This window comes from Megalops cyprinoides, chromosome 5 (assembly GCF_013368585.1).
Source record: "Megalops cyprinoides isolate fMegCyp1 chromosome 5, fMegCyp1.pri, whole genome shotgun sequence".
NCBI classification, from domain to species: domain Eukaryota; kingdom Metazoa; phylum Chordata; class Actinopteri; order Elopiformes; family Megalopidae; genus Megalops; species Megalops cyprinoides.
In genome coordinates this window covers 13681520-13699297 of record NC_050587.1, presented here as the reverse complement: position 1 = coordinate 13699297, position 17778 = coordinate 13681520, and the positions used below count along the sequence as shown (strand labels likewise).

The following is a 17778-nucleotide window of genomic DNA, read 5'->3' as shown; positions in this document are numbered from 1 at the left end:
GGCTGAGCTATGAGAATAGTTCCTGTCCTAACGGGACAGTTTTTGAACCAGATTAAAGTCTTTGAGAACTGGTTCATAATGATACTCCCCATAAAACCCTACCACCTAGAGAACCAGTGACGCACCAGCCACAAACATGGATGTTATAGGTTTGTTCCTTTGTTATGGCTTGGGATAGTGATGATTGCTGTTGCGCAACCCTGACTGATAACCAACTCCTTGTGCATGCTCACTTCGAAAATGAAAAACAGGCTATTTTGATACAAAACGGGTTGTAGTACTTTCCTCCAGCAGGTGTAGATTAAAACAAGCCCACTATATATGTGAGCAGCCTGGTTCTAAGGAACAAAGTCAGAAACTGTTTTTGTGTAGTTTTAAAGTTAGCGTAAGTGTGATATGCACTCTACGGTTAAGATGCAGCTCAGTGAATGTGACTGCACTTACTGCCAGGGGGATTGATTACTGCCCAGGAGAGGGGCTGTGTAGTCCTGCGGTATGTGCATATATGTAAATATATGTAAATATTGCCAGATTTGTAACTTTTCGCTGGCTGTTGGCCATCCTTCACTGCTCATGAAAATCAACAGTGAACAGGAATTGGTGGAAAACTCAAGACTTCTTGAATCTATTCACAGGTAGGGTCATTGCTCATATAATCTTACATACTGATATGATTACACATATGCACATGATTCAAGACCAGGTTTATGCTTCTTTAAAGGGTAGAAGGCAGTGTGAAGATTACTCCATAGTGTAATTGTATGTGAGACCTCAACACACAAAAATTATGGGGGAAAAAGGCAGCTTATGTCAATTGAAAAGGACCTTTAACCTCAATGTGCTAATGCACAATACTGCATTTAAAAAAATAATATATTTTTTTAATTATTAACAATGTGGTATATCTAGCTTTATGTAGCTGGGTCAAAGCTCTGATGGAGAAGTACAGCGGTTTATGCATCTCGTAGCCCAGTGGTTAATCTGTGAACCACAGGAAATAAAGCTTTTTAAAGAATTTTCAGCTGGATCTGCATGGTGTTATAACAAAGGAAGCTGACAGCTATCTAAAACAGTTGAGGTACAGTACCAAATTCACAAGTAGCAAACTTTTCATAAGCCATCCATAAATCATTGGAAAAATGCAACAGCCTGTGTAGCTAGCTACACAGATAACAAAGAGTTTGCTAAGTTATTTGATCAATGTGGCTGGCTAGCTTGTAGTAAGCCATGCTTAATTAACTTGATAATTACAAAATGCTAGATGACTGTATTAACACTCAAAGACCAGTGCAAGCTGCAAACCTGATTAATCAATAAACTAACAGCATAGTGATGCCCTTACACTACATGGCCAAAGGTATGTGGACACTTGACCATCACACCTATATAAGCTTATTGGACATCCCATTCCAAAACCATGGGCATTAATATGGAGTTGCCCCCTGTTTGCAGCTATAGCAACCTCCACTAGGACACCTTTCCACAAGATTTTGGAGTGTGTCTGTGGGAATTTGTGCCCGTTCTGCCAAAAGAGCATTTGTGAGGTCAGACAGTGATGTTGGACGAGAAAGCCTGGCTCGTAATCTGTGTTCTAATTCATCCCAAAGGTGTTCAGTGGGGATGAGGTCAGGGCTCTAGGCCACTGGAGTTTCTCCTCACCAAACTCGTCAAACCATGTCTTTATGGACGTTGTGCACAGGGGCACAGTCATGCTGTAACAGCAAAGGGCCTTCCTCAAACTGTTGCGACAAAGTTGGAAGCATAGCATTGTCCAAAATGTCTTGGTATGCTGAAGCATTAAGATTGCCCTTCACTGGAGATAAGGGGCCTAGCCCAAACCCTGAAAAACAGCCCCAGACCATTATCCCTCCTCCACCAAACTTTACAGTAGGCACTGTGCATTCCGGTAGGTAACGCTCTCCTGGCATCCGCCAAACCCAGATTCGTCCATCAGACTGCCACATAGTGAAGCGTGATTCATCACTCCAGAGAAGGCGTTTCCACTGCTCCAGAGTCCAGTGGTGGTGTGCTTTGCACCACTCCAGCCATCGCTTGGCATTGCGCATAGTGATGTAGGGCTTGTGTGCAGCTGCTCGGCCATGGAAACTCATTTCATGAAGCTCAGACGAACAGTTCTTGTACTGATATTGCAGCCAGAGACAGTTTGGAACTCTGTAGCGAGTGATTCAACAGAGGATAGGCGGTTTTTACATGCTGCATGCTTCAGCACTTAGCGGCGCTGCTCTGTAAGTTTGCGTGGTCTACCGCTCCGTGGCTGAGCTGTTGTTGCTCCTAGATGCTTCCACTTGACAATAATAGCACTTACAATTGACTGGAGCAGATCTAGCAGGGAAGAAATTTCATGTACTGACTTGTGGCAAAGATGGCATCCTATGACAGTGCCATGTTTAAAGTCACTGAGCTCTCCAGTACGGCCCATTCTACTTCCAAGGTTTGTACGTGGAGATTGCATGTGCTTGATTTTATGGACCTGTTAACAATCAGTGTGGCTGAAACACCTGAACTCAATAATTAGGAGGGGCGTCCACATACTTTTGGCCATATAGTGTATTTGTAAGTCGCTCTGGGTAAGAGCGTCTACTATATGAAGTAATGTAATGTAATACATTTTTTATTGACTCACCTCTGTAACGTGATAGTTGCACTGATTGGACTGTGCTGCATTGCACTTACTCAGCCAATCAGAAATGGAGAGGAGGACACCTTGGTTCATGGTGTGAGTAGTAACACAAGCTGAAAACAGTCTTGCCTTCTAACAAGCTACATTGATCAAGACCCAACTTAACTTTGTGAAATCAGCTCAGCATATATTTTTAACTCTTATGTTTAGTTTTCTTTTGTCCTTTGTGGTCTGTAAGGGCTTTGTAATATTTCAGCACACAGCAGCAGTGGTACATGGGACATGGCAGCCGGTGAGTAGAGTGCGGGTTTGAAGGAGTGTTTGTGGAGTGGTTTACAGAGCGTGTGCTGGAGTTTCTGTTTGATAATACAAGTGTGTCTAATGGCAGATAGAGGAGACCTTATGGCATCAGCTCGGGGTTGATGCTGTCTGGCTGCAGTGATAGGGGCAGCCCCAGTTTCCTCCATGGCCAAGATAAGCGGAGGACAACTAGTGACTCTGCCCGCAGAATGATAACAGCTCCTCGAACAAACCCAGGAGCTGGGGGATGTGGGTGGGTGTGAGCTGCCCTGTGTGTGTTTTGCACCCAACCATTACAGAACCAAGCCAAATGCAGTCCAGTTAGGAGCCAGAGATTAGCTACGTCTCAGAAATTCAGTGTGAGAACACCTCTCAGGGGCACTGATAACAAGTGCCGTGGTCACGTGTTACTCAGAGGAACCTACCGGATAATCAGTAACAAACCCGTGTGCCTGATAAGCATTGGTGATTGGTGAATTAATGCACAGCTGAGCAGGCACGTTCTACAACTATTTGATTCAGCGCAAGAACACAAGGCAGATCTAGTGAAGCCACACTTCGTTTAGTTCCTTTTCCTGTGCGCAGTAACACCACAAACACTTCAGTGGTGAACTGAAGCACAATAACAAGTGATGCAATGGCCAGAGATGTGCACAGAAGAGAGAGATGTTTGGAGATGGCTGCAAACTTGGGTTTAGACTAGTACATTGTACAAGGCTGTTTTTTCACACACTTTGTTAAATAGCCTATAATATCTGCAGATTTGGGGAAAAAGTAAAGACATGCAAGAACGGCAAATATTATATGTTGTATCAAAAATGCTTCCAGTGTACAAAAATACTAAGATCTTATTCACTGTGAGTCAGTAGAAACATTGATCTGCCATTAAAGCTAAATTTATAAAAATGAAGCCACTACACAATCTGGGTCACATTACCTGACACACTGAACAAGCACCATTCCACACCAAACCTATGCAGTGTTTCCTAGACTTGTTTGTGCATCTTGATCCTCTATTTTTTCATTATTTCCTTTTTTAAATATACTTTAAGTAATACTTTATCTATTGCTAAATATACTAGGGACCCATTGTTCCAAATGCAACACATCACTTCTGGCTTCAGCCCCCCCAGCACTTTTTAATAACCACCTCTAAAATTGCTTTGGTACAGGTTGTGAATGTACCCATGTACAAAAGTTAATGATTGTGCGTAACGTGGCATTAGCTTGGAGCTGAGGGGTGTTGAAGTTGCTTTTCTTGTTCATTCATGCAGGGCAGTTGGTCCCATTGGCGAGGTTAAATAACCACGTAGTGCTCACCAAACTGGCATTTCTCTTCAATTCTGCAAGGTTATGCACACTGTGGCATTGGGCAAGCTACCACCCATACACATTTGGCATGGAATAGCCCATTAGCCAACCAGTTATTTATCTACTTTTCTGTACTTTATATATAATCAACATGAGACAGTTAAGGATCGGGACAGCTTAGAAGCATAACAGGAACAACCTGAAAAATTAGGAACCCTGTAAAATGGCTGCATTACTCCACTTACTTAATGGCACACAGATAATGCAGTGATGATAAAGACAGTTTTAGGTTGCATAGAATGTCTTGATTGACAGATATCGTCCACAGTTTGTTTTTGTGGCCCCTCCTTTCTCAATGATGTCGTAATGGGTGAAGGCCTTTCTCTTTCATACCGCGTGGCTCAGAAAGAGCTCAGTTGCTCACAGTGAACACGATTGGAAGGAAAGATATCATGTCCCTTTTAGTTTTTCCATTTTGAGTCTAGGCTACAGAGATAAGTATGTGTGACTACGATAGACTTCTCTTCCAAGAACAGGGAAAAAAAAAAAGATTTTTTTTGTTGCTCACTGTATCCCTCAGTGGCCTTGCAGCCTCTCATGCTTGCTGGTATTCTACAGTATCATATGGTATTTTAAACTGGTCATGTGCATATCTTGCCTCTCTTCATGCCACTCACATCTACACAATGTATGCTGCCATGATGTCTGCCTGAGTCATCCTAGAAAAGAGCCTCCACAAAAGGAGCACATAGTGACGGTGACCTCAGGTTATTATTCCTAGTGTGATCTTGCAAAGTGCGTTTGAAGCTCTGCGCATTCTGAAATCCTGTAGTGCTATATTTGTTTGCTTGATATGTAATCTAAATATGTGTATTTTATCTGTGAAATCTGTGTACTGTCCAGTGATGATAAGGTTGCGTTTGTGTGTTTTCATGTGTTTTCTGGTTGTTTGTGTATCATTGGACTAGATGCCTCTCGGCTGATGATTATTGCTGATAAAAATGGCGACAAGATGGATAATGTGGCACTTGTGTAAGTTATGCTTTTGCTTCCTAATATGTGACTGCAGTATCTGTGCAGGTGGGAGTCACCTGTAAGTTTCCAGCTCACGTGTGCAGGAAGATGCAGCTAGACAGTTTACAGCGCCGCTGTCAGTCATACGCGCCACAAGGAGATGGAAATTTCCCAGTAATTTTCCAGTGTCCTGTTTTTGGCTGAGGGGCCATTTCAACCCTGTGCCTGGAGTCTTCACTTATCAGGTTTAAACCTGTATGGTGGTATCTGGCAAATCATAAAAAAGGAGAGATTGCATTCCATACAGTTCTTACCTCTGCTCGTCATTATTAGCCTGTCTGTTTTCTTTTTCTTGTCATGCTATGGTGGAAGCTAGTGTTACTGTCGCCTCATGTAACTGTAATTTGAGCTCTTGCATTGTGCTCATGCTCTCGATAACTGTCAGATTTTAGTTAATGTCTGAGAACATCTGAACCTGGTTTATGTTTCAGACAAAACCAAGTGACTATGGTTAACAGATCTGAATGTGGTGACTTCTAGAAATATGCAGCCCTCATTTGAATTTTAAGCTCATCAGGACTAACTGCTACTCTATCTTGTGATAACAAATGTGAAGTAATTGCCTTCAGTAAAACCCTCTTCAACCACAGTGCATTTAATCCTGAAAATGGTTTCAGTGTGTGCCTGTTAATACCAAAAGATATTTTGCTGTTGATTTATTGAAGTGGGACGTAGAAGAACAAATGGACCTAATTAAAGCTATTAAAGCTGTGGAAAATCTAGTGTATATGAAAGGATAATTATGCTGTTTAAATAGTTCATGCGCTGTGAGGTGGCTGAGGGGTCTGAGGAGTTAACCTGTATGCGGTCTCAGTGCAGTGAGTTCGCACACGGCATGCATGCAGGTAAAGTTTGGCATTTATGCTCACAGAAGAGGGGAGTGTCTCATCTGAGTAGTTACACCATGCCTAGTCCCAGTTCTTTGTCCTTATCCAGCCTTTATTCTTAATTTTAATGTTCGAGTTGAGCACTTGCCCAACCAAAGTTGCGTAACAATGGAGGTAATTAAGCATGTAATGTTTCTACAAAGCTGTTCTTTTACACAGCGGCCCTGCTGTGAAGTGTTGCCTCTGTGTTGGATATTCTGCAGAGGTTAGCCTTAGTAATGTGCTGAAGGCTGCTTTGCGGCTTCTGAGTGTTAACCGCATGGGCCCCGGCAAACCTTTCCACCCTGGGAGTTAAATGAGCTGCAGTAGAGAGCTTCGCTAGGTTGTGCTCACACAAAGGATGAACCCTCTTTTTGCCTTGTCTTCATTGTACTCTTTTGTTCCGTAGAAAGGAGCATGGCAATGTTGTAATACTACCTTGTATTACTTTTGGAAGTGTTTTTAAATGTATTTACCGGATCCCCTGTTAGTCTTGTCAGTAAAACCTGTTCCTGAAGTCATATGCCTGTCAGTTATGGTGAGGGTTGGGCAACCTCAAAAGGTTCCTGTTGTCGCCTCTTGTCACGAGAAAACGTTTGATACACAGTATTGTCATTGTTAGTGGGGTGTAAATACAAACCTTGTTATAGGGTGAAGGTGTGTCATATTCCCCACACTGGGTAAAATTTGCTTCCTGCAAAGTCTGCAGGTGACATTGGTGTCAGTGGGTTGTCCTTGTTCATTACATTTGAGCCCAAAAATAAGCCCAAATGGTTGAATTTCTTTCATTTAGTATGGAATCATCATTTCCTTCATCTCTTGTATATGTAATCTTCTCCAGCTGGGATCACAAGTAACACCCCAACTGTGACACTTGTCACCCTCCCTCCCTCTGTTATCACTGAACAGCAAGTGATTATGTTGTGTTTTGATTCCCCACTGGTGGTCACCTGTGACGATAACCATTGGCAGTCCCCGGTACTTCACTCACTCCCTCAGCTGTTGAGAGTAATGTCAGAAAATGCAGTTCACTGCCCTCAGCCTGGTTAACACAAGTCAATACAACAGAAATCTGAAGAAGAATGTTCTTTCTACCACCGGTTCAGCTTTGTCCTATGACCATTACACAGTATTTACTGTGATACATGCACATACTAAGATAAATAAGCCCTTTATTGATCCTATGATTATCTTCAGATATCACAATATCCAATATCATCGGCTGTCAGCTTAACCCTAGATAAGGTTCCAATAAAGTTTTCGCACTGCATTGATTATTATCATTTTCAGCTTCAGCATTTCTTTGTTGAAAGGAAGGAAGCCTTGCATCAATCACGAGAGGGTACCTTAACATTGTTAACATAACATCTTCATAACTTAACGTCTCCATTTTGGTATTAGTCACACAAAGCATAACGTCATGTATACCATGCATGCATGTGTTTGTGGAAAAATGGCTGGGGAAAACTATTGCTTTGTATCTGAGTGGATCAAAAAGATTTGTCAAAATGGAATTTTGTTGTTATTAGCCCTGTAGTGGCTAATAATTTAATGAATCCATTTACATTGTGCATAATGGCATCTGAACGGAGCAGTAAGGAGAGACTCACATTAGCATCGCAATCAGTCAGCTTTTCAGAGCCAGCATTTTTGATTGCATTTCAAATGAAATGTGCTAAGGAGATGCATCAATACACTAAAGTTTCTTTTGCTGTTTTACTCAGACCTTCTCATATTAAAGCCATTCTTCAGTGTCGTAAAGCAACCATGAAAAAGCACATTATGTCCTGAAAGTTTTGCATTTGTTTTTGTCCCAACCATGTAGCTTTTTGGAGATTGCATTTGGAGTGATCATGGGATAGTTTTTGTACTTCCTCTCTGTTTGCCCAGGTATGTTAAATTTGCAGGCGAGGGCGTGCGAGTGAATCACACGGCTGTGGGCCCGTATGCAGTGCAAAGACAAGTACAGATGGACTAGCTTTGCAACTCTGTGGAGGGGGGAGTTCCCCGGTATGAATGAGTCACGTTCAGTGTAGAGTCAGTCAGCTGAGACTGATCTCAAACAAGTCCATTCTCACTGCTGTCTCTCCTAATCAGCATGAAGAGATGGAAATTGCCTCGTTATTCTCTCTCCCTGTCATCGGCTGGGGTGGTACTTCTATCCTGCATTTTACATGGGGGAAATGTTATGTGTGAACCTGTAAGATGAACTGAAAATCTGCACGTGCTCCTTTGATTGTTTTTCTGCTTTGTTTACATTTGATCATTTATCAGACGCTACTGCCCTACAAAAGTGCGTCCCAAAAGACAGGGCTGAGAGCAGAGCTGGAGGCAGGCGGCTACTTCCCTGCCCCTCTCTAGTCTTGTAAGTTTGTGAAAATGAGCTGGAGGAAGTGAAGCAACTTCTCCTTTCAGTACAATTGTTTATGTCAAGGGTATTCTCTCCTGCAAAACAGGTTTCTCTTCCGTGCTCGGCCAGATCTCGCATACCCCCCGCTCAGATGCGGCGTAGCACCGCCTGCTCATTTAATATGGCCCTTTCTTGTGTTATTTCAAAGCACGTCATACTTTGTATGAGTGCGTTTCCGTTAGAAAGTAAGGGTTCTTTGCTTTTCTGCTATTCTTTTGTTGCTTCTGAGCACTGTTACGATATCACAGTACTGCTGAGAAATGTAACTTTAGCATGGCACTCTAATAAATACAGCTGTTTTGGCATTGCTGAGGATTTAAGCAGCGCTGTGCTTCATTGGTGTTAATTTGACAGCTTTGTTAGAGTTGTCATTGCATTATAGGATCAGCATCTGAACTGGAGCAGAGCAATTGCAGATGGCAGCAGAAAGTAACAGGACAGCTGTTTTTGTGCCATGGAGCACTGGGCAGAATTGGTGAAGTTGTTGTGCACAGCAAACCACTGAATCAGCTGGAGAAAACTCCTAGCCAATCACGCGTTGCCCCGTTGCTTTTAAGGAAAAATAAGACGGTGGTGGCTTGGATGGTTGGCTGTGCATTTGGCAACAGTAATCATCACTTCAGAAAAGAAGCTTGACTGAATTTGCAAGTAGTGCCTTCTAGAAAATCTGTTAATATGAAATTTGAAAATAGGATGTGGCATACATGCATGCAGAATTATGTGCCAGTGAGTGCCAGTTTCACTTGTATTTAATTGCTTGTAATGTTAGAAGCATTGCATCACCAGCTGATTGATTGTCACCAGCTGTCATTGATTGTACACTTCCGGTATAACAGTGGTAATTCAAACTGAAAAAGCCCTCAGCCTTTTCAACCTCAACCCCAGATTATACACAAACGTGAGACACAGAGGACCCTCTGTAAGCTGCTAGACAAGTTAAGCACATGCAGTTGGTCCCGTTCTGCATTTTCTTTTCTCTCTGCTTGGTGTTGGCTCATGATTAGCGAGTTCAGTCAGAAGTGTCTGGAGGGGAAAAGGAGCACATGAATAATTTAGCTCTCTATCCGATTTCGGGCAAGGCTGGCATTTGGTTATGGTGCTCCTATTCCCGTTGTCCGGGGGTTCATCCCCGAACAGCTAGCCGCTGAATCGGAGGGGAGCGAGCGCCTGTCTCCCAGACCCATGCCCTGTGTGGAGAGGGGCCATCCTGCTCTGGCCTGGCGGTGGGGGCTCCTAGCCCCAAACAAACGAGCGCTTTATGGCAGGAGGAGAGCCGTGCGTTTCCTCTGCTCAATGCCCTCACAGTCGATCAGCTCCGCACAGGGTGGTACACAAAGGAAGCCTTCAGTTACGAAGCGCAGCGGCTCATCGGCCCCGGGCCGTTCTCTTTGCCCTCCGACGGAGGCTCTGGCATCGGCAGGGCTGCAGTCATATGTCCTCTTCCTCCTGTATGTGGTGTGCGTTGGCAAGGGGTAAAAAAAATGTTTACAGGGTTTCTCTGGAAAATCCTGCAGTTGAAATCAGCTGAAATATCAATCTTGGACCATTGTGATTTTTTTTTTTTTTTTTTTTGTATGGTGTACAAAAACATTTCTTTGGTTGAGATTGGAATTCAAAACATGAGATTCACACTGAGCGTGGAACAAGTAGTTCCTTCACTGGGGGGAGGGGGGCTGGTCAAAGCAGAGGAAGTAAACAGTCCAAAAAAAGGAAGCTAGAGACGCTAACAATAAGAGAGCAGAGGGGGAGGATCTTACCTCTGTCCTGCGTTTAGCTGCATGTAAGGAGGTTCCACACTCTGAATGTGCTACCCGTGATACAGATGCAAGTGTGACCTGCGTCACCTTTACAGACTCTGTGGAAGCAAGGAATCTTACCTGTAGCTGATTAAGCAGAAGAAATTACAGAAAAAAAAAAAAAAACCTATCATGTACTCCAAACCCTGGTTATGTTGCATTGATTCTTTGTTTTGCATGATTTAAATGAGAGGTACATTTGATGTACGAAACTGTCAAGGAATGTAAGTCAGGAAGCTTTGAACGGATGAATGGAGAGGTAAGAATTTGATGGAAGTGATTGCATCGTGTGAAATTTTGAAAGGATGAAAGAATGGACAGTGTTGACAGATGGCAAAGTTCTGATGAAGTTCTGTTTACTTTCTTGGTGGATCTATCCTTTGTGTCCTCTGGTTCTCTGATCGGCTGACCAGGTCAGTTGTGTGTGCTTGTAGATTCTGCTAGTTGCAGTGTTTGAAACTCATTGTTACGAAATGAAACGGGCTCGGCTCACCGACTTAAACTTTTTGTAATATTCCCTTAAGCCCTCTAGTCAGAAGGAATCGCATTAGCGCTAAGAGCTCCTGAAGTCTGCCAGATGGTATTGTCTGGGACAGTGCAGAGCCAGATGAACTGGTGGTGCAGAGGTTCAGGCAGCACACTACAACTGAGTGCTCAGGGTAATGTGCAGCAAATTTAGGCTTCATCCTAAATGGATAATATCTTCTGAGCAGCCCTGTGTGTGTAAATACATGTGTGCGCAAGTGAGAGGAAAAGAGCAAAGGTTTTATTAGCAAAATCCTAGGATCAGAATTTTTGTTTCTGGAATTTAAACACATTCTGTCCAAACAGATTAATTCGGCTTATTACCAAGAATATATTGATTCATTCATGTTTTTTTTTAAAAAAAAGTTTTCTGGCTATTAGATTGTTTTGAAATTGAACTTGATGCTTTCATAGGAAAACCAGTCGTCTGTGCACCTCGACGTGCATACAAAGGTTAACATTATTTGGAAATGCAAGATGATGTGGTGTTCAGCCTTACTTTTCTTAGTGATGTTAAAGCTCTGTATTTTTCTCTTGATTCAGTATCCCGATCAGTATCACTGAAATTCAGACATTACTCACAGGCAGCAACATTAATAGGATCCTTCCTCCCCTACTGTGTGTAAGGGCTGTTTGCTCTTACATGGTCAGCGGTCATACTGTATGGTTAATTTTTTCCAGATTTGATCACAGAAGTTAAACAACATTCCACTCTCGCTGTTTGAAGTTGGCCATTCAGAAATGGAGAAGGTGGCCTGCATGCGCTCTGTTCTCTGCAGACCTCATCCTCCTGTGTTTATGCCTTTTCTTCCTTCTTCATTGGAGTCACTCAGGTAGAGGGCTTACAACAGCTCCAAAGATCTGCCATGCCTTTAATAAATCACTACAACAGTGTGGCACACCCTCTGCCGCTGTGTGTCATGCTGCGTATCAGCTAATCGGCTCAAAGGGAACTTTTTGGTTCCTTTAAATCTCATATTTACATTAGACTTCTGTCAGGCCTGTCCTCGTAACCGTTTTGCTGGGCTACTAGATCTAAATGAAATGAATGTAGGTCTTTCATATTAAGCAACACGCTGTAGTACAGAGAAAGGTGGCACCACCTGGCCGTGCAAAAGAAATTGATACATAGTGGGAGACGGGGGCTCTGCCTGTGGGCGTTTGCGTTTCGGTTCCAGCAGAGGTCAGTACAGAGCACTCACCCGCTGCCCCTCCTCCCCCCCGCAGGTGGACGCGGCAGCCGTTCCTCTCATGGCCTGTGTCGCGGTGATGAACATGGAGACGCCCCCCTGCACCACGCTTCATCAGAACGGCAACGTCCACGGGAGCAGCTCCGTCCCGAAGGAGGCGGCCGCCCCGCTCAGGGTCCTGCTCTACGACAACGGCCAGGGAGGCAAGGAGCCCGTGCACCTCACCTACCCGCCAGGGGAGTACGTTGCCGAGGAGATATGCATCGAAGCGGCCAAGGAGTGCGGTGAGTGTTCCCCTCTGACTGCGCGCTGAAGAACAGAGAAGGAAACTGAAAACAGCCCCTTATTACTCTGTACTTCTGTGTAGCTCAGTATTTCTCCCCCTCTCGTATGTGTTGGAGGGAGTGCATTTGCTTTCAATGTTTGGCAGCGCATGTGTGCTCTATGGGTTTTGCCCTGGCACGTGCAGAGAGGAGGAATTCGTTCAGTATTTTTAGGTCCTGCGGTGCACGGGCCAGTACACACGAGAGCCCCACCCAATGCGCCGATAAGATGGCTGATGTTGACATGTAGGGCCAGGCACCGGTGCCAGCAGCCATTTTAACGGCTGTTGACTGCAGCATGCTGCGGTGTGCAGACCTCAGCCCGGATGGCTCTCCCTGCAACCAAAATGTCAGCAGTGCCAACGATGTGGGTGACAACACTGCCAGCGCCGCTGCGCTGCTTCCTGTCTCCTCGCCGTTTCCTATGCGCCAGGCGCTTCGCCTAGGTCGCCTGCAGAATGGTCAGCAACATGTATATGACCTTTGATTCATTTGATTTGATCTTTCCACGATGGTGAATGTCACCTGGGTCTTAGCCCTCTGCCAGGGAATGTGTCTTCTGTGACTTTTATTTTTAAGAGTAAAAAACGTGGTGATTAATTCTGTCAGACCGTGCTCAGCAATGCGCCCTAAGTCCCAGAGGCCTGTTTCTCAGCTCGGTCATGTGAGTGTTGAAAGTAAAGAAACACCCTTGGTTGTTTCTTTATTTTCACAGCAAGGCGAGTCCAGCCGCCTTTATTTACCGTTCCTCAGGGGAAACACAGATATGGCACCACGGTCTTACGCGTGCTAGCAGGGTGCCCGGCCTGCGGTGAGAGGCCTGCGGTCTCGTGGTCTGCGGTGTGGCATGATGTTGGAGGGGAAGCTGTACTGGCATCAGTGTGGTGCGCTGGTTAAGGATCTCAACTCGTAACTTGGTGGCTGTGGCTTTCAATTTCCAAATGGGGACAGTGCTGATGCAGCCTCTGTTGTGCCTGAGTGGCATGGCTGAATTACTAATGGAAATACCTTGCCATCTGTATCAATGGGTAATATGTTGACGACAAAGCATGCCTTGGACGCAGCTGTTTGGAGGAGAAAACTTGCTCTTATCAAGGTCAAACACTGTGTTAAACCATAGTCGTCCAACTGTACTGATAGTACAGCCTGTACTATCAGTACAGTTGTTTAGCTCACGCCTGTTTAGCTCACTGTCATTGTGAAGAGGATGCTGGGCCTGAGCGGAGCCCGCACCTGAGGGTTCGGTACGCGCAGCTCCGCGGACCGCCCGTGCCTGCGGGTGCCGTGACGCCACGCAGGTGCCGGCAGCGGCAAGCTGGCGCCTGCATCGGCACGCCAGCTTCTCTTTAAGCAACTCTCCGGGGCCGCTGCCAATCCTGCCGAGCAGCGCTTCTCGGTAATCGTAGACTAAAGCTTACTGAAGGCTCATCGAGGGTCACGGGGTTCAGTGCTCCCCGTGACAGACAGGGAAGAAGCATTACTTTTAGTCACAGCGTGAGTGCTCGTCACGATTCCTACCAGCCTTACACTCTTGCTCTGTTAACCTGCATGTCCGTGTCCATGTCCCTGTCAGCGTTCCTGACAGCGTCGTGCTGATCAGAGCCCTCTCGTGTCATACCTGTCTTTTGCTACAAGAGGATCAGAGTGTGACAGGGCAGCACAGGGATTTAGCCCTTTATCTTTAATCTGGCTCTGGAGCAGGGATGTAAATATGGATTAATTAATTATTTGATTAGACTAATGCTGGAGCAGATTTAATTGTTGGTGCAGCACTGAAGCAGGCATATTATCCCCTGCCACCAGAATCAACACACTGTTTGTTTGTTTTGCTTTATTTTAGCTTGCGATTTGAGCAGAGAAAATGGTGGCGGGCGTTAATTGGCCAGTTTGCCGCCGCTCTCTCTTGTCGCCTCTCTTTGCTGGGCCGTCACTGATAAACAAACACGCCGCCCTGTCACTCGCTCACACGCTGACAGCCGTGCTGTTGACACTCCTCTCTTTTTTCCCCTTATCTCGGTCGGCCACTGCGGGGCCGCGTTTCGCTGCAGGCACTGACGTGTGCTGTCGCGCTTCCTGTGTCCCCCCCGCGCGTCCCCCGCGCGCGCCCCCCCGCACGCTGTGCCGCGATCCCTTCCTGCTTCTGCGGCCTCCCAGCGTGCGCTCGCTGCAAGGCTCATCCACCCCTCCCGGCCCATGCCGGAGACGAAGCATATTTATTTTTGTTTGGGCTGACATATGGAGAGGAAAAATGAAAAGATGAATACATGCGGGGGGCCTGGTACTCCGGCCTGTGCGTGTGGCGCGGTCCTCTCTTAACCCAACGACCCCGCTCAGCTGACCGACGCCGCTGGCCCGCCTCGGCCGCCGCGGCAGGACCCCAGTCCCGGGCTCCGCCTGCCCGTAGCCCCCGCCGCCGGGAGCATCGATCACGCCTCAGCCCCTGTGCTCCCTCACAGAGCTTAGACAACGATCTGATTCATCCGCAGTGGAGCCATACAGCTCAGTGAGCTCTGTTCACAGATGCAGTAGTTGAGCTCGCGGGAAATGCATTTTATCACTGCGTAGAGGTTAGAGTGCTCATTTCAGATCTTTGGACAATCCGCTTTTAGCAGAAAATAAAAATGAAATCATTTCCCCTTCTCATTTTGATGAACTCTTTATTAAAATATCCGTTCTGTAGAATTATGTGTTGAAATTAACAGGCTTAAATTTAACTTGTGTGTGATGTGATTTGTGTTGTTTGCGGTTTCTGGTTATCCATGACTCCCTCGTTTACACTGGATAACTGAGAGGTGACTGTATATTAGAACAATACTAGTTACAGCTGAATCTGTATTACGTTGTAAGCATGTAAAAGGTAAATACTATTCAGATAAGAATCAGTTGTAACGATTTTTGTAACCTCAGCTATGTTGGACCCTGTATAGTGCTGTATGTGCAGGAAGTTGCTGAGAGCCAGTTCACTGCATTCTTTTCTGAACGCTCTGTGATTATAGTAAACAAGCCTTAAGCCTCACTGCCAATTAAAGATGTCAGAAGAGCAGCAGCCCATTTCTGTTTATGGAAACTGTCTCAGCAAAAAATAGTTTCCCCACTCTTCAAAATACATGTGATGTGTGTGCTATATAATGTATAAAAAAGGCTCGGTCTGAAACTCTGTCATGAGCACATTGCACATTTTCACGGTTTATCCTCCCCCAGGTGTGATGCCCATGTATCGCAACATGTTTGGACTAATGCGAGAGAGCGACCGCATGTGGTTCTCCCCCAACCATGTCTTCCACCTGGACGAGTCCGCCAATGAGACCGTGCTCTTCAGAATCAGGTATGAAGTTTGGAAAAAATGTGGGTAGAGGGAGCGTGTTTTGTACTCAACCGATTCAAAGTCAGAGTTCTATTGTGAAATTTCCCAAGTGTGTAGTAAAGATTTCGCATTTATAAGAGATGTCAGTTGGTTCAATCTTATGTTGATGTTTTTGGCATTAATTGATTGATCTGCCAGTAAATTCAGTTATAAAGTCTGTGTGAAAATGTTAAATATTCTTTGTGAAATGACTTTAGCCTGGTTCTCTGTAGTGCAGATAATAGTACTGTGTATTAAGCTGTTTTTGTGTTTTTTTTTCTCCTTTTTTTAAAATAGATTTTCTGGCTTTTCTTATGACTGTCATGTTGCCTGGCATCCAAGCACTTAGCCCAGCCTTTTCTCTCAGAATATGTTTTGTTAGGCACTGTGATAATATACCCAAGACAGGAGATTTAATTTTACACTCAAATGTCAAATTCTTAATGTATTTTTTGGGGGAGGGCTTATTATGCCTCTTTGTCCTCATCTGACTATCATACTACATGTTAGTACAAGTGATTCTGTCTGTATTTTTGATGTATGCAGGTAATTCTGTGATCCGTATAGAGTGCAGCCTTTCTGAATCACTAGAGGCATATAGTGTTCTGTGTTCTGTGTCCTTTGATTCAAGAGTGTTCTCCCCAGAGCAGAGCTATGATGTAGTGCTGTCTGTTCCAACCCTGCTCCTGGGGGCTCTCTCCATTGGCTGGTTTTGTTCCAGTTCAGATCTTAATTAACTTGGTGTGATTGAGATGTTAGCTGAATATGTAGTTTTATCTGACATCTCTTAGTTTGATCTGTTGTAGCTTTTTCAAATATTAATTTGCTGTTGGAGCTGTAGGCTGTTTGTTCTACTGTATATATTTTGTAAGTGTAGTTGTTCATTTAGCATATGTAGGTTCATAGTTCTCCTCAGAAACATTTAGTGCAGCTCATTTGGCTTCTCATTTTGTCTTAGTTAGGTTATAGGCCCCAATAAACCATTTATTTCAATTAATTAAGAAAAATACCCTCCCAAAATTAATACCTGCCCGTGTTAATTATCTTAAATGGCACAGATTAATTTAAATAATATTCAGAAACACCATTGTGTCTTTGCATTAGAATGGATACATTTACAAAAACCCATATCTATAACAAAGAACTAAACTGGCACTTGGGTGTGATGTCAAATTTGATTAAGTGTTCAGTTAGCTCAAGTAAAGCTAATTAATTGTGAGATCAGCTGTAATGAAAACCAGCATTGACAGTGGGTTCTCAGGAACAGGTCTGGAAAACAGTGATGCAGCATAAAGAATAAGGCAACAGGCTTCATGAATATCCCATGAAATGTGATCTGTACACAAATATGTGTTCCCAGCATCTTTGTAGACATAATAAGCAAACACGAAGCATAAGATATGCTAGCATTGCCGTTGTATGAATGAATCATCTAACCACAGTTGATGTACTGTTGTTACTTAAATAGTATGAGTGTTGTATCTAACCATGTTGGCATTGCTTATATATTACGTATGTATCATCTAACTACAGTGTATATGCTGGTGTTGCTTATATAGTATGAATGTTGTATCTGACCACAGTAGTGTCGTTGAAGTTGTTGCTTTCTTTTAGGCCTGTTGAGTGTTTTTGACGGTCCCTCTCTGTCTCTCCCTTCCCCCTGCCTTCACCTGTTCTTCACCTGTCACCTGTGCAGGTTCTACTTCCCTCGCTGGTACAGCAGTGAGGCCTCCAGGACATATCGGTATGGGCTCACCAAGGACACAGAGTCTCCGGTTCTTGACGACTCTGTCATGTCGTACCTCTTCGCTCAGGTAAGGCTACAGGATGGCTGGGCTGGGGCGATGTTCTCACACGTTGTAATACGTCTGAGAAATGCTGGTAATTGTTCATTCCCTTTGCAATGTTATTCAGTCACAGTGCGGTACTCTTTAGTTTTTGAAGGGCTGGAGACTACGGAATCTTCTGTCATTTTAATAGTCTGTCTGATGAATTGCAT

General features: G+C 44.4%; 1 protein-coding gene across 3 annotated transcripts in view; it reads left to right on the top strand.

The window, feature by feature from the left end:
- Positions 1–17778, top strand: part of LOC118777408 (tyrosine-protein kinase JAK2-like) — a 65097-nt gene that overhangs the window by 14986 nt on the left and 32333 nt on the right. For 2 of the 3 annotated variants that reach the window (XM_036528264.1, XM_036528263.1), the window contains exons 2-4: positions 12151–12397; positions 15638–15761; positions 17476–17593. In XM_036528264.1, the coding sequence (XP_036384157.1) occupies positions 12175–12397; positions 15638–15761; positions 17476–17593 (465 nt within the window). In that variant the 5' untranslated portion in view covers positions 12151–12174. Of the gene's footprint in view, positions 1–10458; positions 10658–12150; positions 12398–15637; positions 15762–17475; positions 17594–17778 lie in introns of those variants that run through there. The other variant, XM_036528262.1, reaches the window with a different exon arrangement.